Here is an 18,029-nt window from a genome sequence, read left to right on the forward strand (position 1 = left end):
TGGGAGAGGAGGTGGGGCCAGGTGATGGGGAAGTGAGTCCAGCTCATGAGGAAGGTGAAGGGAAGTGGGGCTGGGTGATGGGAAATGAGAGGAGAGATGGGTCTGACGAATGAGGAAGAGGAAGGGAAGCAGGACAGGTGATGGGGAAGTGGGAGGGAAGGAGAGGTTGAGTAATGGGGAAGGGGAGATGTGTGAGAGACCATCTCTCTATTAAGATGTGATCCATGCTAGGAGAAAAGAGGGAGGAAGCAGACAGGGGGGGTGGTCCCATATTATGGCAATTCTGTGCCCTTGCAATGCCTTATGGGACCGCTGAGGCTCAGAACACTCTGGGGCAGACCTTAGGGCTGCTTAGCCTGGGCTGGTCCTGGAAACCACCACCCCTGCCCCCCAGTTGTGGAGGTACAACCTGTTCCTCACTGTGCCTGCTCCAGCTTGAACCTGCCCCAAGACCTTCATGCAGCTTAGACCTGAGCGGACAGCCTGGAATGGGTCCTTCCAATCTCTACCCACCAGCCCTAGTGTCCAATTCCTGCCCATCCTGGGAGCCAATAGTATCATCCAGCAGCCTGAACAGAATTCACTGGCCATGGGGGACAGTCAGGGCTGCACAGAGACACCCTCCAGTCAGGGCGGGGGATGTCTCCCTTCTTGGGCCATTTTCATGTTTGTAGCTGTTTACGTTCCCTTTCATTCCTCCACCATGGAATCACAGAGGCATAGAAACGTTGGGCTGGAAGGGACCTCAAGAGGTCACCCGGGCCAGCCCGCTGCGCTGAGGCAGGACCAAGTAAACCTACATCAGCCCTGACAGATGTTTGTTCAACCTGTTCTTAGACACCTCCAGTGATGGGGATTCCACAACCTCCCTTGGAAGCCTGTTCCAGAGCTTAACTGCCCTTAGAGTTGGCTAGTTTTTCCTCTGATCTAACCTAAATCCCCCTTTCTGCAGATTAAGCCTGTTACACCTTGTCCTACCTTCAGTGGATAGATAGAACAGTCTGCCCGTAATGGTAGTGGGGGCTAATGATTAGCCCATCCTGTCACTGGGCAGAGCCCTTTTTGAAAGGTTCCACTTATAAAATTTGAAAGGTGCAAGTATATGTACAAGGACTTGGGACAGAGGAAGCAGACCCGGGAGTAAGAAGTGTTTAGAAGGCCATTTTGTTACTGTTTCTTTAAGATCCTGGGGCCAGGAGCCTTGTAAAGAGGTGGAAAGAAGGCTCCCAGGGGAACGAGTTGGGAGAAGGGGACCAGCATAAATGTGGCCTCCTCTGACATAGGAGGTAGCCACCAGGAGACATCAGTAGGCAAAGGCTGGCCCGCTGGGCACCCTGAAACTGGAGGATAATTAAGGAAAAAGGGAGAAATTGGCAAAGGCCCTTCAGCTGGTTAACCCAGAACTGAGCTCCAGAGAGGAGGGAGTCCTGGTTAAGGACGGAGTAGCCCAGAGCAGGAATGGTTCCAGAAACACAAGACTGCTCTCAGGTGCAGGGAAGAAGAGCATCCTGAAGAGCCAGAGCCAGAGACTGTTGGTTGGACTGAGCCAGAGGTTACTTCCCGTGTCTTATGCCTGTTAATACACCCCCTAATATTAGCCTTTTTCACAACTGCATCACATTGTAAGCCCCAGCTCTGTTCCACCACTTCACCAGTTATTCCCCGGTGCGGGGTGGTGCATTTGTTTGTTTTTCCCCTTCTGAAGTGCAGTACTTTGCCCTTATCTTGATTGATTTCCATCCTGCTGATTTCAGGCCAGTTCTCCAATTGCTCGAGGTAATTCCCCAGCCAAAGGCCACTATTACCCCAAAGGGGATGGGGGCAATATGGAGACATTCACCCTGTCCTGCACCAGCCTGTGGAGCTGGCTAAGTAGGCCGATAGCCCCTGGGATGGGCCATCCAAAAGGAGGTGGTTGCCCCAGTGACCCGTGGGACTCAGGGATGGTGGTGCCTCCCACAGGGACCTGGCCATTCCAACCCATCCCATTGCAGGCCAGGCCCTCATGTCGCAATCAGCCCTTACTCAGCGCCATGGCCTCCAAGGAGCCAGTCTCCAGTGGCTCTGAAATCCCCTCTCTGTTCCTTCTCACAAAGCTGCCGGGCACAATTGCACATTGTGCGGGTGGCTTCAAAGCAGGGCCAGGGAACGCCAGCTCTCGCTGGAGTGGAGGCGGCTGAGGGGAAAGGAGATTGGAGAGGGTGGAAAGTTTCTGTTGGACGGGGTTCAAAAGCCTCCGTGCAGCGGGAGAGACCCGGAGTGGAATGAAAACAGTGCGAGGAGTGGAAAGTGCTGACCGGCCCTGGCACCCCCAGCCTGCCAGGCACAGGATCCACCACCCGAAGCTGTAATATCAAGCGGGTTCCCTTGCCACACACATGCCCACCTGGGGGAGAGGGCGGGGGGGGGGGCTTTCCATAGGGAAAAGAGTAAACAGGGCCCAAGGGTTTGAACTCCCCAGCTAAGTGACCCACCCATCCCCTCCTGGCTCAGTGCCCCCACCCTCCTCTATTCCAGCTCAGTGCTCCACCCTGACCCCCTCCTACCCCCATCCCAGCTCAGTTTAATGGGGAATGATCTGCTTTGTCTAGAATATTTAAAGCACCCCATAGGGCTCTCTAGCAGGGGCTGAATTCTCTATTCTACACAATTTCCAGTGTATCTCCAACAGCTCCCCTTTGGAGCTTTTACCTCACGGATCATTTCACATTCCCAGAGCCTTTCCCCTCACCCTTTCTGCTTCTTAATTCTTCACTGAGCAGCTGCATTTGAGGGTGACACAGTTCCTCTCTCTGACTGACAGAGATGTCTCTTCTCATAAAGATGCTAATCTCTCCCGAGGAGCCTCGGTCAACTGGTCGAGGACGAACCTGGTCCAAATGAAAGGCAGAAATTGAAAATGGCTCACATCAGACCTTAAATTAGCTACAAGCATCAATACCAATTTCTCATCTCAGAGGGGAAAGCTAGTCTAGAGATCTTACTGATTAGTAAGATATTCACACACACGCCCCCAGCTCTGTTCAGAATTCATCAAGGCAATTAATCTACCAGAATAAAAATATAATTACAGGCAGTATGTCCCTGCCTGGCGACGCTGAGTGTGTAGCATTAGAAAGAATCACTCTGTTCAAAACACTCAACTCTTCATCTTTCGGAATCCTGTCCCATCTCTCTATGGCATTTCTAAAGAGCCCATCATTGAGTTTAGTCTTCAGCAATTTCACTTCCTGTTTTCAATATTACTTAGTTCCCTCCCCACCCACCCATTTAGTTTTTTCAGCCCAAAGAGACCACGCTGGAAAAAAAACCACCAACACCAAATTACCTGCATGTTTTACCCTCTGTTTATGTGCCTATTTGCTGTTGCACTGGCCTCCCTTTGAGTATGTGCCTTCTTGGATGCATGCTCCAGGCCATCAGATCTGCACCTTCCCTTCCTTAAGTGTACACCTCAGTCATAAACCCTGCATTGGGCCCAGACATAGGAGTTCCCAAGCGTCCTCCCAAGCTCCCCAATTATGCAGGAGTTCTAGCTATCAGCTCTGCACTATGCCCCACAAACTTGCCACCAGTCAGTGCCCTGCTTCTACCCAACCCAGGCCTGACCCCATCGTTGCACTGATGATGGATCACCACACCCTGCACCACTCAGTGCAGATCACTGGTGCAACCCTCAGTTAGGCACAGTGTGAGTCTTTCATTGGCCCCTTAACCGCTGCTGAGTGATCCAGCCAGCAAAATGCACTAATACACCTCTGGATTCAATGGAGCAAAGAACAAGACCAGCAGCAAAAGGGTTAATAGTCTAGTGACGACCTCCCCTCTCACCCACACCCCCAACAACAAGAATTGCTTTCCTTATTATCACTGGGCCAAATTCATCCCTGATGTGGCTCCATAAAAGCCATGCGGGTTACCCCAGCGAGGGGCTCTCAGTGAGGCGTGGATAGAAAGCAGATCCTGAATCCACCCCTTCCCCTCTTGAGGGCTGACAAGTAGCTGAGGAAAGGCCATTGCTCCTTGAGACCTTAACAGCTGGGACTGCTGTGGCTGAGCTAGGCATGTGAGAAGCTTGTTGACAGATCCTGGGAAAGAAGAGGGCGTGAATGAGATCGAAAGGAGAGCCAGGGGTGGCAACCCCCAGCTGGCTACTACCAGGCAATCAGAAAAATATTAGATGGTTTTCTCTTGTGCCTGCCTAGCAGGATCTCCAGTTATTCATGCTGGAGTCTGATTGCTTTAGCTCATGTCTAAGAGTAGCTCTTTTTAGTGCTGGTGGAAGGTGCTGGAGTGGCCTCCCTGCAGACCAAGGCCCACTGGCAATCCACACAGACGTTAAGACCCAGGCAGCTGGGAAAGTTTTCTCCACAAACACCTGCCTTATCCTGACCTGGAGGGATGAGATGTAGGGGTGGGAAGGAAGCCCACAGCCCATTCAGTCCTTAGCCCCTCCACTTAGAAAGTCGCTTAGTGTTAGTGGCAGGTGGGCTTTTGTGTCCACTTCGACTAGACCGGGATGCACCCAGTCATTTCCTATAAGGCATCCCTATCATTCAGTGATGGTTTTGGATCACAAGTTCTGACCTGGCCTGGATTTGAACCCCTGGGTTTGCTGTGAAAGTCTCTGTGTCACTTGCCAGCTGGACATTCAAGTGGCTGTACGTGAATGGCGGATGGCACTGACTAAGCGCGAGTGTCCTCATGTCACTGGGCATTACATTTCACGCTTGGCCAGGGAATTCTATTGGTTTTGCATGCTCCGGTTCAACTACACCGGCACATCATACTCCGACCATGTGCGAAGTTGCATAACCACAGTGGTTGTGCTGATGTCGGATACCTTACGTTTGTGCCATGTGTCCACACTGCACTACCCAGATTGTAGCTCACTGAATTATGGGTAGGTCTCCCAAGATTACTGGTCCTGCTCCCAGACCCAAATGCATTCTTGACACGTTTTGCAGTCGATGTGTGTTACCTTCCAGAGCATTGTAGGAAGTGGTGTCAAACTCCCATAATCCCCTTGGTGTAGCCCAGAACTCTCCAGTGCTGGTGTCATAGCCAGTCTGGTCCTTCTCAGGACGGAGGTGGCTCAGAGGCTGCTGGGACCCTATCCATTTTTGGGGCAGACTCTGGGAGGTGATGGTTCCACGGCATTCTCCCACAAACCGGTGGTGTAACACCACATTACTAAATTCACTTTAACTAAAAAGAAATGGCTACAGGGAGGAGACATTTTCCAACCCTGCGAGAACTTGTGACATTTTCTAATTGTTTCCTGTCCCAAATTGTAAGGAAAATTCAAAAACGTTTGCAAACCGAAGAGCCGGAAGTTTTTTGGGTCTGGGTCAGTCAAAGCATTTTGCTTCTATAGCTTCAAAAGATTTCAGCCTCCTCCCTCCCTCCCCATTTTAAGTACAACTTTACCAAAATTTCTAAACAGAAAGTCACATCCTCTGGAAAACCATAACTTTGTGGTTCAACAATCTCAAAACTTTTTTACCCAAAAAATGTTTTGAGCAGGGTGTTTCATTGAACTTGACTCTTGGTTTCAATGAATTGGCAACTACTGGCAAAAAAATAAAAACATTCATCAAAAAATTCCCAACCAGGCCTCCCTCTCTCTTCCCTGCCCTATCTCTTGCTGCTTTTGCTTTCGCTTTCTGCTTTCATTTTTCTCTGCAACATCATGAACAATACACAATCTTTGCCCTCTTCAGCCAACCTTCAAAAAGCCAAAGGAGGAGAAGACTGTGTAGGGACAAAGAGTTTTGTGTTTCCTAGCACCAATTAACTTGGCCTCCTATTAATAATAACAACAACAACACTTTGCACTTCTATAGCACTCCTCCATCTGTCGATCTCAAAGCATTTTACAACTATTTGCAATGACTAAAAACAGACCAGTTATAAAGTATTATTATCCCTATTTCACAGATGGGAAAACTGAGGCACAGAGAGTGAATAGGGGGACCATTTGTGGAAGCTGTTGGGACTAGAATGCAGATCTCTCAATTCGGCTAGAGGGCATTAGCCATGAGAGCCATAACTAATGCAGTCTATTCCTACCAAACCGAACAATGATTGTATTACCAGCAGCTGAGATTTTATTGTGAGTCATACAATATTTAATGTTTTTTTCCCCACAAATCTCCAGCTCCAGGAAGCATCCGATTATGAGAGACACTAAGCTGGCTTGTTTTTTTTGTTTGTTTTTGTTTTAAAGTTTCTCACTCTTGTGGTTGTGAAGAACAGCTTGAAAACACTGCCCAAGTGCCCCCTGAAGGTTCAGAGAAAAAACAACCAACAACAACAACAGCAACCCAGAAGGCAAATAAAATGAACCACAATTTATTATTTTGAAAAATCTTATGATTTTTCTGACAGTCTCATGATTTTGGGGTCTGAATCGTGATTTTTTTTTTTTTTTAAGACTTGAGGCTAGCAACACTGCAAGGGAGGCAGAATAAAGCAGAGCTGGATCCAAATTGGAAAAACGGGTCAGAACCAGAATCTGGGGAAGTTCTCTGTGCAATCACAACAACCCAAAACTTTGGAGACATTTGAATTGGGCTCCAGCTCTGAACCCCATGACCTGGGCTCATCTCCGCAGTCAGGCAGTACTAGGGCCGGTCGTAGCGCTGAGCAAACTGTTGTGGGTGATGGAACAATCAACAATGATTTTTTCCTGACTTCTTAAACTCAACCCTGAGGCTTGAAAGTGTTTAGATCATTTCCTCCCCTACTCTCCCAGGTCCAACCACACAATCTACTGCAGCTTTTCGTCAGCATCAGAGGCTCCGTGGATGTGGGAGTATTTCTGCTATCAGTTTTGTGGCCTGTTATCAATAACACACACCAAACTGAGATCCATCCAGTCATTTAGGAACTACCAAATACTTAGCGGTTAGAGGAGCGGACTACTAGCGGTTACAGGAAGGGACTACTAGCTAGGACACCTGGGTCCCTACATTTGAGTGATGGTCTGTTCACAGCATTAGTTGCTTTGTGATTTGGTTTACCCATAGGTCAAACAAAAATAAGGGGGCTTACCTACAGTGGGTAGCAAGGCTAATGAGATCCTAAGATGAACACTCAGTAGAGGTGTAGGATGCTCCATCAGGAAGGAACCAGATTCCAAACTCCCATAGAATATGACGTGGTTCAGGACTGCTGGTCTTTTAAGAGGGTTGAGTCCTCAGCTGCACCTGTGCCAGATTTGGCTGCCATCCTCAGATGGAGACAATGTTCTAAGTCATTGTACAAGGAGCTGTAGGACTAGTGAGGGGCCTGCTGGGAGATGGGTGAGCCGACCTGGGAGAGAACACTGGGAAAAAGCAAGACATCAGAGCCTGTAGGAGGCCCCGGCTGAGGAAATGGGGCCTGGGGGAGCTTCTGGGGCTGATGTCCATGGTGGGCAAGAGCTTTGCTGCGTTTGGAAGTTTTCCCATAATCAGTGGGTACCACAGTTAATCAGTGGTGCCCAGAGGCAAGGGTCTGAGATAAGCTTGAGCGATTGTCTTCCTGGGAAAGGCTCCAGCTACTCCCCACTGCCTCTCCCCCCACCCGCCCTGGGCCAGAGCCTTTCATTGCTGCATGGAGCTGCACACCGCAACGTGGACGCCGAGTGCTTCTCACTGTGGTGTGGGGCTGCACAGACCCTACTCACCTCCACCAGGGAGCGTGCCGTGTGGCTATACCCGGAGTGCCGCGCCCGTGGGTCACCCAGTCTGGTTAAGCTTAAAGGGGCCTAAGGACAACAGCACGGCTCTTGCTGCAGGAGGCGTTTCCTTCTAGGTGAGCAGTATGACCCCACGTGCCAATGCTGAAGGCCCTTGCGAGGGAAGAGCAAGGCAGCAGCAGGAGGCGGCAAGGGAGTCTTTGTTCCTCTGCAGTTGTTTTAGTCACAACGCCCCAGAGTGTTTCCTCTTGTGCTATTGTCTCTGCCGGAACAACGAGGCATCTGTGTTTCTGCAAAGGCCGGGCGCAGCGGCTCTTACACTAACCGTGCCTGACACAACTGGCTGCCGTCACCAGGGCCCCAGGTGCAGAGGGGGTTCCCCTTTGAGGCCGCCAGACTGTATTTTGAGCGCAGCCGTTAAAACACTGTTCCCTGGCTCACTCTCGGCGGCACCTTCCATGCCCTGCTGGCTCTGGGGCTCGCTGGGGAAGATGCAGATTGGAGCAGGCCTAAGGGGGGAAGGGGGGGGCAGGCCTTCCTTCTCGGTCACCCTCCTGTCCCCATCAGGGCATCAAAATAGTTAGGAAATGGAGCCTTAATCCCTGTGGCTATATACAAAATTGCACACCCTAACATCACCCCTGTAGCCCCTCCCACACTCACCTGTGCACCCCTCATAAGCCCCTCCCCCACAGGTACACAACCCCCTGGCCTCTCTCACACACTCACCTATGCATGCTTCATAGGCCCCCTTCTTCATAGGTACACACCCCTCTGGCCCCTTCCACACTCAGAGGGCCCCTCCTCTCCCACACCAGCTACACACACCCAAAGCCTCTCCCACAGGCCTCTAAATCTAATTTCCTACAGGCATGCTGTAAGGAAGGTAGATGTTGGCTGAATTAAAATCTTGGTGTTGATGACCCTCAGGGTATGTCTATACTACAATAAAAGACCTATGGCACAGCTGCGGCTGGCTCCTCCCCTCCCTTACTCCCCCTGCCCCCCGCATTGGGGGTCCCAGACCTCAGGCTCCAGGTGGAGCCTGAATATCTACACTGCAATTTTACAGCCCCGGACCGCAGCTCATGCCCGAGTCAGCTGACCCAGGCCAGCCCTGGTGTTTAATTGCAGTGTAGACGTACAGTAAGTGGAGAGTCCACCTCACTTCTGACCTTACTGCACTGCTGCTATTCCAGTCCTGGCTTCCCCCACCCAGCTCAGTCCTGGTTTTAGCTTGAACAGAGACTAATGTTGAGGGAGATGGTGGTCTTTTGTGATGTGTGCAAATGTCTTGCATGATCTGGAATGAGGCCACTGAACTGATTTTCAGTGTGATTTTCAGTGAGGCCCCCAGAGAGGTGTGCAGTAATCCTATGAGAAAGACTTAAAGAAACAGCTGAGAACAGAGAAACCCTGTCCATTTATTTATCCTGGGCAGCTCCGCTTCACTGCTGCATGAGGTTTCGTTGCTTTCCCCAACTTTCCAGCTGGGATGAAAGGAGGCACAAAGAGATCAAAAGATGTAGCTAAGGTCACACAGCCTGTTGGTGGCTCAGCTGGAGTTACAACCCAGGTTTGCTCCTGGCTGCCAGACCTTTTCACTAACCACTAGACCACATGACCTCACGGCCTAGGATTGTATCAAGCAAGCTTTGCATTCCCACAGTGGAGAGAGATACACTTTGAAAGACAGCAGACTCATTGTGTGTTAAAATGTTTCAATCTTTTAGGCCAACATCATCCTCCAGATTTGGGCATTATTTAAACCAGTCCAGCTGTCAGAACATGAGGGCATCAATAACCATTAGCATCAGGAACTCGTGGAAACAACCCATTGGGTCACCTCCCATCCCATCCCTCTGCTACGCCACCCTCGTCCCCCCCCCTCACTTCTCAACCTTGCCTTCAATACCCTGCTCAACTCTGCCCCCAAAATATATTTCACAACAAGTGTCTTAGTACCTGGATAGCTAGATGGCCACCAACCTGTCACAGTTCATATCCACCTAAGCATTTGTGGCTTGCCTGGTGCCTCCAAGCTGTAAGCTCAAGTTATTTCCTCTTTGGCATTTCCCCATGTCACTCTGTATACTCAACATCCATCTTCCCTTTATCCACTACATTGCTGGCACTAAACAAATATGAATAGTGTAATCTCAAGTGCTGTGTCTAATCCAGTTCTCATTAACTCAAGCAAATGAACAGCCATCATGTCCCCACTTTAATAGACGTCCCTACTAGGGGTCTCTTTTACTGCTATCCAAAAAGATTTTCTTTTTTCAGTTTAGGAAGTGACATTGTCAATATAACTTCCCCGTAGCTAGAGCTGTGCATTTATCTATTGACGAGCCTAGTTAAGGCTGAAATGCCCTTCTGTGTGAAGGCTCACCACCAGGCCTGCAAGCCAGATGTTAAGCGGTGTATATGTCTAGCGCTGACTCCTCTATGCTGGGGTGAATATCGCCCATCCATGCACGGTAGGGTTGGAATATGACCTCAACATGCTCCCACAGGGCACTGAGGAGGGGTTGGGTTCCTCATCACCCCACTGCATTGCTTAGGCAATCTTGGGTCCGAGGGCGTAGGACCGAGTGCCTGCTTCGTGTCTGTAAACCAGTTGGCGCTCAAGGGAGGAAAAGCGGCAAGTGTTGCAGTTACTCCGTGCAGCAGATGGGCTGGGAACAAGACTTCACCTCCAGTCCCACAATGATTTGACCACATGTTGCAATTTGCTGTCAAGCTAGCCCAGTAGAGCTGCTTGAAAATTTACAAAGAGAACAGTTGTCCATTGGACAATGCTGATTCCATGGTATCAAAATGATTTGCGGGAATAGACTGAACATGCACCTTTTGTCCCTGTAGAACAGGACCCGGGATGTGGCTGTTCCCTGAGTAGGGGACATCATGGGGAAGAGGCGAGCAGGCAGGTAAATGGGTAGGCCGTGAGAGGCCAGGTCTGAGATGGAGGTTGGAGGCAGAGTTGCGTAGGACATTGATGGCAAGGTTGAGGAGTGATATGGGGTATTATCAAAGCAGAATTTTTAATTGTACAGAAGATGTCGACTTTTTGTTCTGCTTTGGGATGAAAGGAAATTTTGAACTCTTAGAATATCCCACAGAATGGAAATTCTGAGTCTTGGACAGCTCACACCCGGCTACAACTTATTACACAGAAACGCCCTGGACCAAAGAGGTAGCTGGGAAAGCGTTGTGCCTTTGAGGGGGTCTCTAAGTCACAACATCTTAGGACTATTCTAGCAGTTGTACACCTTACAGGCGACCTCTTTGCTGAGGACTCAGCATAACATCAGTATTGTGTGACTTACGAGATTTGATGCTTTTCTTAAAGCCACAGCTCCTGGAATCCTGTGATTACATGAAAATTTCAGCTTTCATTTAATGAAAGAAAAATAAGTTTCATGCCCTTGCAACTCAAAAATGTGACTCTTAAAGGCTCAGAAACCAGAAGGAAATAAAAAGAACCCCCCATTTATTGCTTGTACAATCTCCTTATTTTTATGACAATCTCATGATATTTTGGTGTCTGAATCATGTTGTTTGAACACCGTCAATACCACGGAAGACACAATCTAACTCCCTTCAGCAGGACAGGGGAGAAATAATCACGCCGACACCATACCTTTATGGTTTTTATTTTATTTCACATGGTTTAAAATACAATATGAAATAAGGCTACAGTATATAAAAAATTCTCCATCAAAATGATGTGCCAGCATCAGCAATTAAAACAAAACCAATCCCTCCCTTAAGAATCCATGTTCTGAGGGGAGATTTTTGTATTTTTTTTAAAAAAAACACACACAGACACACACACACACACTGCTACATCTCTAAGCTAGCTCAGTTCTGTTTTTTTTTAAAAAAAGCACCTGCTTTTTCCTCTTTTTTTTTTAATCTTGCTCTTAAATTTTTTTCACTTTTAAAAAATATAAATTATATGAAAATACAAGTTGGAAAATAGTTGAACAGCACAATATAACAATTTTTTTCTCTATGTTTATCAGCTTAAAAAAAATCCCATGTGTAAAAAACAAAACAAAACAAAACAGACATGTTCTTTTACTGAGGCAGCTAATTCCTGGAGATATTCCATTAGAACACATATGTATACCTATATTGAGCATGGATTTGAAATTCTTTGGAATGTAGACAACAGCTCGACTGATGTTCTATAGACCCCCTCAGAGAGACGCATGCCAAGGAAAGCACATTTGCAGTGTTTAGAATGAAAAGAAACTCAACAAGCTCTAATAACCCCACCAAGGTCACCTCCCAAACAGCAATGCTCAAAAAGTGCAGGGATTTGGATGTGTCCTAAATTTCAGATGCATATTGGAAGCTTTTTTTCTTTTTTTTCTTAAATATCTTAACATTGGGCTGGAAATCTCCTGAGAGAAGGTTAAATTTCAGGCCAGTGATGAATCATGATAGAAATGTACGGCTGGAAGAGACCTCAAGAGGACATCTAGGCCAACATCCTATGCTGAGGCAGGACTAAATAAACCTAGACCATTCCTGACAGGTGCGTGATTAACCTGTTCTTGAAAACCTCTAATGATGGGGATTCCACAACCTCCCCTGGAAGCCTGGTCCAGAGTTCACCTATCCGTACAATTAGAAAGATACTCCTAATATCTAACCTAAATCCCCCTTGCTGCAGATTAAGCCCCTTACTTCTTGTCCTTCCTTCAGTGGACATGGAGAACAATTGATCACCATCTTCTTTATAAAAGCCCTTAGTATATTTGAAGACTATCAGGTCCCCCTCAGTCTTCTTTTATCAAAACCACGTATAACTGGGTTCGTGTCCTGTTAAGAGTGGACTCTCACGGAATGATAATAGTCTTCTGGACAGAACCCAGAAGTGTAATTAGTGTAAAAATGATGCACACACATACACATGTGTGTATGTGATTCTATTACACACAAATGTATAGGTGACTTTTGTATAGGTGATTTTGTGTACTATAATCAGCTACACATACACAGCGAGAGATGGGCAAATGCTGTAATGAAAAAATGTCTGTAGATAGCTGTTCAGATTTTTTAAATGAATTCGCTTTGACTGAGGTCCCTTTTCATGATCTTTCCAGGGCATAATTGTACTGGAAGAAAGCTACTTTTAAACAAATGTCGCAGAATATTCCCAACAAGCAAACTTTGAATTCCCGATCACGAGTATTCAACCATACAAAGAATCCTGCCTCAGCAAGGAGGGGATGGACTAGCTGACCTCTTGAGGTCCCTTCCAGCCCTTCATTTCCAGGCTTGTAAGAATTACATGCATAGAATTAGGCTCATCCGGTTGGAAAAATGGGCCCATATCATGTGACTTGGGTGGTGAAGCGCAATATACTGGATATTAAGTACCCACCGTGAACTCCGAGATCAAGAATTAGTCATAAAAATATTTGGAATCAATTAACAGATTTGAGAAATTCCAGAACAAAAAAGATAGGTTTCAGAGGAGCAGCCGTGTTAGTCTGTATTCGCAAAAAGAAAAGGAGGACTTGTGGCACCTTAGAGACTAACCCATTTATTTGAGCATAAGCTTTCGTGAGCTACAGCTCATTCAGTGGAAGCTTACGAAAGCTTATGCTCAAATAAATTTTTCAGAACAAAAGAGAAATTAACTGAATGAAATCTGGTTTAAATATTTGTCCAGGGTGCAATTCACCCCAGTCCAGAGGGGCCAGTACTAGACACCACTTAACCCTTCAAAATAAGACTTGTGCTGGATCTTTGCACAGAGGTGAATTGCAATCCCAGTGCATGCTCTCCTTCACACACATTATATAGATATTGCGTGTATGTAGGTTAACCAAACTTTTTCACACCTCATAAAAGATGCAGTTGGAGGTTTAGGTGCAGGTACACATTTGGCCTTAACTTTATCTCATCTGGGTCACACATCCCTGTTCAATAGTCAACATGCATTTAAAAAAAAAAATCTGCAAATTTCCAGTGTATAAACAGCACACTGTGCTTTCTGTGACCGTGTCTAGCCTAGAAGGGGGGAAAGCAAATTGTGAGTCAAGTCACTACATGTCACCAAGGCTATTCTGTCTGTCGCTTGTTGCATTTACACGCAGGTTGCAATCTGGATGGCAAAGGGTGGTGAGTAAACTTGGCAAAGCATTGGTAGGAGCATGTTGGCAAAGATGGCACCGTTCATTTTGTAGCCCTTCTAGATCGCTTTGAGAACATATCCCTGCACGTTATGGAAACAGATTGTCTTGGGTAGAAACAGCTTAATACAGAAAATCTGCTGGCAATCAACCCTCGTGGAATGAATGAGTTGATCAGGTCTGGCAGAAATATTGGGGGTCAGCACATGAACCCCCAAGTCCCAACTGTTCATAGTAAAGTATTACTGACTGACTTTCTGCTTGAACTGAACTAGGGGACCCTGCACTGTGACCAACCCCAGGGGACAGACACTTGCTGGGTGGGTTAGAAGGCAGAAAGAGTGCTGGGATGGTGGGACATCTGCCCCAGTCACTAACACCCTTTACAGGAGTAATCCTGTAAAATAAAAGGTGATGATTTAAGGTCTGGCTAAAAACTGCCCAGAACGGACACTGTAAAATGTGAACCTAGGGGCACTTTCTATGGCTCTATGGAACGTATAAGACCCTAAAAGCCAAGGAGAATTGTGTTACCAGTTGAGAATTGAAAGAGTCCATCTAAAGAGTCACAGGCTACTCTCCTGCTTGGATTTGGGGCCAGTGTATTTTGCTGGAATCACCTCTGGTTCAAGTGGTTCTCTGCCTCCTTGGAAAACAGAGTCTGAAATCTTCCTCCTTATATATCTTCTCAGAAGCGCAAACTAACTCTCTGCACTCAGCTACCACCAACTTTATCACTCAAAAGCTCCATCAAGATGCCTTCAGCCTACTCAAAGTGCAGGGAGCAGCCTCACTAAGCCGTCCCACTACAGCACAGCCCGCCGTACATAGCTATAAATCAGTCACCTTCTGGACGGGCGTTTGACTTCACCTATTCTCTCTTTGCATCTAGTTTTTAGCAGGGAGGAGGAGCACCTGGCCTACAGCAGCACATCGGCATCTTCCTTTGCTTCCTCCAGCTTGAGCTGAACTCCAATCCCCTTTTGCAGCAGCCCTCCTCTCTCACTTCTGCAATCTCTCACCTGCCACAGCTGCCAGCCTCCCTTTGCTCAGGATGCTAGATGAGAACTGCTCTTTCAGAAAGCAGACTGTCCTTTCTTCATTCAGTGCATGCTCCTTTCACCTTCCTTCCATCCCGCTTTCCTTCATCTGCACCAGTCCTCTCTGTATGTCGGATGGGATCATGTCTTAGCCCCAGCCATGTGCTCTGACACCTGGACTTCCCTTGCCCCATAGCCACCATCTGCCTTCAACATTCTTGCTTTAAACGCCCCCCTAATCAGCTTGCTACATTTTTCCGTGTGTTCAGCTTTACACCTACCAGCCTGCTAAGCCAGGCTAAGCTCTCTGACACGCTGGGGCTGACTGAGTTTCAATCAAACAAAGCTTGCTTAAAAATGAGCTCCCTGATATTCACAGAGCCTGAACACATGCTGTTCTTGTAGAGTCCAATGGGAGCTCAGCACCTTTGTGTCAGGGCATCATCTTTCCACAGAACTCAACTGACAGCCTCCCATGGCTTCCTGTTTGACCCTGCCCTCCTATACCACAGTGCTCTGGCTACACAGAGATGGGAAAACAGGAAGCAAACTGGATGTTCAGACTAAATACAAGCGTGTTTTTAGCAACTTTTATTCAGAGCCCAGTTCTGCAGACCTGATATATGATCTCCCATTGTTCTAATTTCCCCTGCATTGATCTACAAAGTCTCTCCACCCTCCTAGTCTCTGTGTTGAATCAATACAGAGCTTCAGAAATTAGTTCAGCCATTAAAGAAAATATATTCGGTTCAAATATTTAATACTGTCCTTACCAAAAAAAAAAAAAGATATATTTAAAGTCGAAAGCCAAAATCCTACAGTCAGACTGGCAGAAATTTGGCAAGACGGGAGGGTCATGGAGCCCAGGCTCCAGCCCGAGCCCGAATATCCACACGGATATTTTTAACCCAGCGGTGTGAGCCCCAGTCAGTTGAGCCAGGCTCGGAGAATTGCTCCTGCAGGAAGGAGCTTGCTGTGCAGATACACACTCCGTGTGTAAGCTGTATCCACACACTCCGGGCTCAAAGGAATTGCTAGCCTGATCCAGCAAAGCAGTTAAGCACATGCTTAACATCAAGCTCATGAATGGTCCCCTCGCTTCAGTGGGGCTATTCATGAGTTTAACCATGTGCATGCGAGTTTCACTGGACTGGGCTTGCGTGTTCAGCATCTTGAGGGATTGTTCCCCATTTGTGAGTCTGAGTTTCCATTTGGATGTGCCTAGAATGGCTGGCCGTGCATTATTGCAGGCAGCGCTGCTCAAAAATGGAGGGAAAAATCATCGAAAGTTTCCAAATCATCCTTGCTTCACTTTTCATTGTTCAAAGTTTTTCATGATTTTTTTTTTCCCCGAACACACTTCTCCATTTTCCCGTCAGCACTGACTGCGTTCCAAATAGGAAAATGTCAAACCTGAACTTCTTTGCTCAGCTTAGTCACTGGGTGGGATATTAAAAAACAAACAAATTAGCAGTTACTTCAAAGTGTAAAAAACATTCCTTTTACCAAAAAAAAAAAAAAAAAAGAGAAACCCACTTTCTGATTTTGAAAATGATACGTGAAAATGTCAGCAACATTTTCGATACATCAGAAATTTTTAAAACGTGGTTTTGAAAATATGGTGGTCCCCAAAAGATGTTTTTTTAACAACAACAACAACAACAAAGTTTCCTTTTGAGAAATTTCATCCAGCTTTAGCAACAAACAACAGAGCAAAGTGCATGGGGCTCAATGCAAATGCAAAGCATCCTCCCAGAATTTTTGGTGACTGATTTGGCACTCATTTTCCTTCACATAAGATTCAGAGATCATAAGTCAGAGCTCTACACTTCTCCAGTGGGGTCTACATAAACTTTTTTTTTTTCTTCACTGTGATAAAACTCTCTGCTGGCATAACAGAAACATACATACACACACAATATTGCAAGACTGAGATAATCTTAGAGCTTAAGACTATTTAAAAAAAATACTGGCACAAAATTTAATAAAATAAAATTTTAACAAATAATAATTAAAAAAAAATCTTGGTCCCTCCTAAAAAAAATCTGTTCTTTGTAACAGAAAAATAACCGACAGAAAAGCAAAGTAACAAGAACTGTTCTTGTTTTTTCCTATGTCATCCTCTCCCACAAAACAGGAAGTTCCACCTTCCCTTTGTCCCTCCCATCAATAAAAGAACCAATCGCATAATCCTTAGGAATCTTGTCACTTCCTGAATTGTCAGTTTGTTGCACTGGTAACACAGTAATCAAGGGGATCTTTTCGTTAATAATGTTTCCAGATGGTGTGAGATGGGGAGGGATTATTTTAATTTTTTTTAAGTGAGCTGTATTTTTCTGGCTTTCTTAAAACTAAGAAATTCACCCCCCAAAACCTCTCTGAGAACTTTCAGATAAAAAGTTCCATCTTTCTTCTCTCAACCAAACATTGCCAGATTCAGCCAAAAGCTTGACTTTGCCCACCCCTCCTTGCCCCATCAAAAATGTCTAATTTGAGTTGCTCTTGAAAAAAATATAGATAGATATTTAACTGCAAAAAAAAATTTTTTTAAGGTCTCGTCGAATCTCCACACCGACACGACGCAACCTTCCACACAGTCTGGCTGGTCCAATTCACTCATCGGCATCGGGTTTGACGTCCAGCATGGCATGGAGTTCCTCGGGCGTGTAGCCCAGAAGGCTCTGCAGGTCGCAGACGAAACGGTACACGTAACGCTTGCCAGCCGTCTTGTGGATGATGTTCTTGTCGTAGTAGTAGCGAAGCCCACGGCTCAGCTTCTCGTAGTTCATCTTGGGCTTGTTTTTCCTCTTGCCCCATCGCCTGGCAACCTGGAGGAGGAGGAAAACAAAGCTGAAGAAGGCTCAGAGATTGAGTGTAGATATTAAAATAAGTCTCTTCCTCCTGGCTCGGCTGGGTGATAAGGGGCTGGGAGCTCCTGCCGCTGGGAGAGCTAATGGTGATATGTTTTTTCTCCCCCTCGTCATGAAGAATGAACTCAGGGAGGAGTTGAGTGCCAGCATTTGCAGAAGGCCAGCGGATCAAACCCCTCCTGGGCTGTAGAAACAGCACCCATGGACTCTGCTGGGGGATCATGAAGTGGAATCAGATGAAGACAGGAGATGGGGAAGGGGATAATTTTAAGCTCTTTGGGGC

The 18,029-nt window shown here is 46.8% G+C and overlaps 1 protein-coding gene across 3 annotated transcripts in view; it reads right to left on the reverse strand.

Moving 5' to 3' along the window:
• Window positions 1-11,328: 11,328 nt before the first annotated feature.
• ETS1 (ETS proto-oncogene 1, transcription factor) overlaps window positions 11,329-18,029 on the reverse strand; it is a 122,541-nt gene continuing 115,840 nt past the window's right edge. For all 3 annotated transcript variants that reach the window (XM_073320614.1, XM_073320613.1, XM_073320615.1), the window contains one exon: window positions 11,329-17,704. In XM_073320614.1, the coding sequence (XP_073176715.1) occupies window positions 17,489-17,704 (216 nt within the window). In that variant the 3' untranslated portion in view covers window positions 11,329-17,488. The remainder of the gene's footprint in view (window positions 17,705-18,029) is intronic.

The sequence above is a fragment of the Lepidochelys kempii genome, chromosome 22 (genome assembly GCF_965140265.1).
Source record: "Lepidochelys kempii isolate rLepKem1 chromosome 22, rLepKem1.hap2, whole genome shotgun sequence".
Classification (NCBI taxonomy): domain Eukaryota; kingdom Metazoa; phylum Chordata; order Testudines; family Cheloniidae; genus Lepidochelys; species Lepidochelys kempii.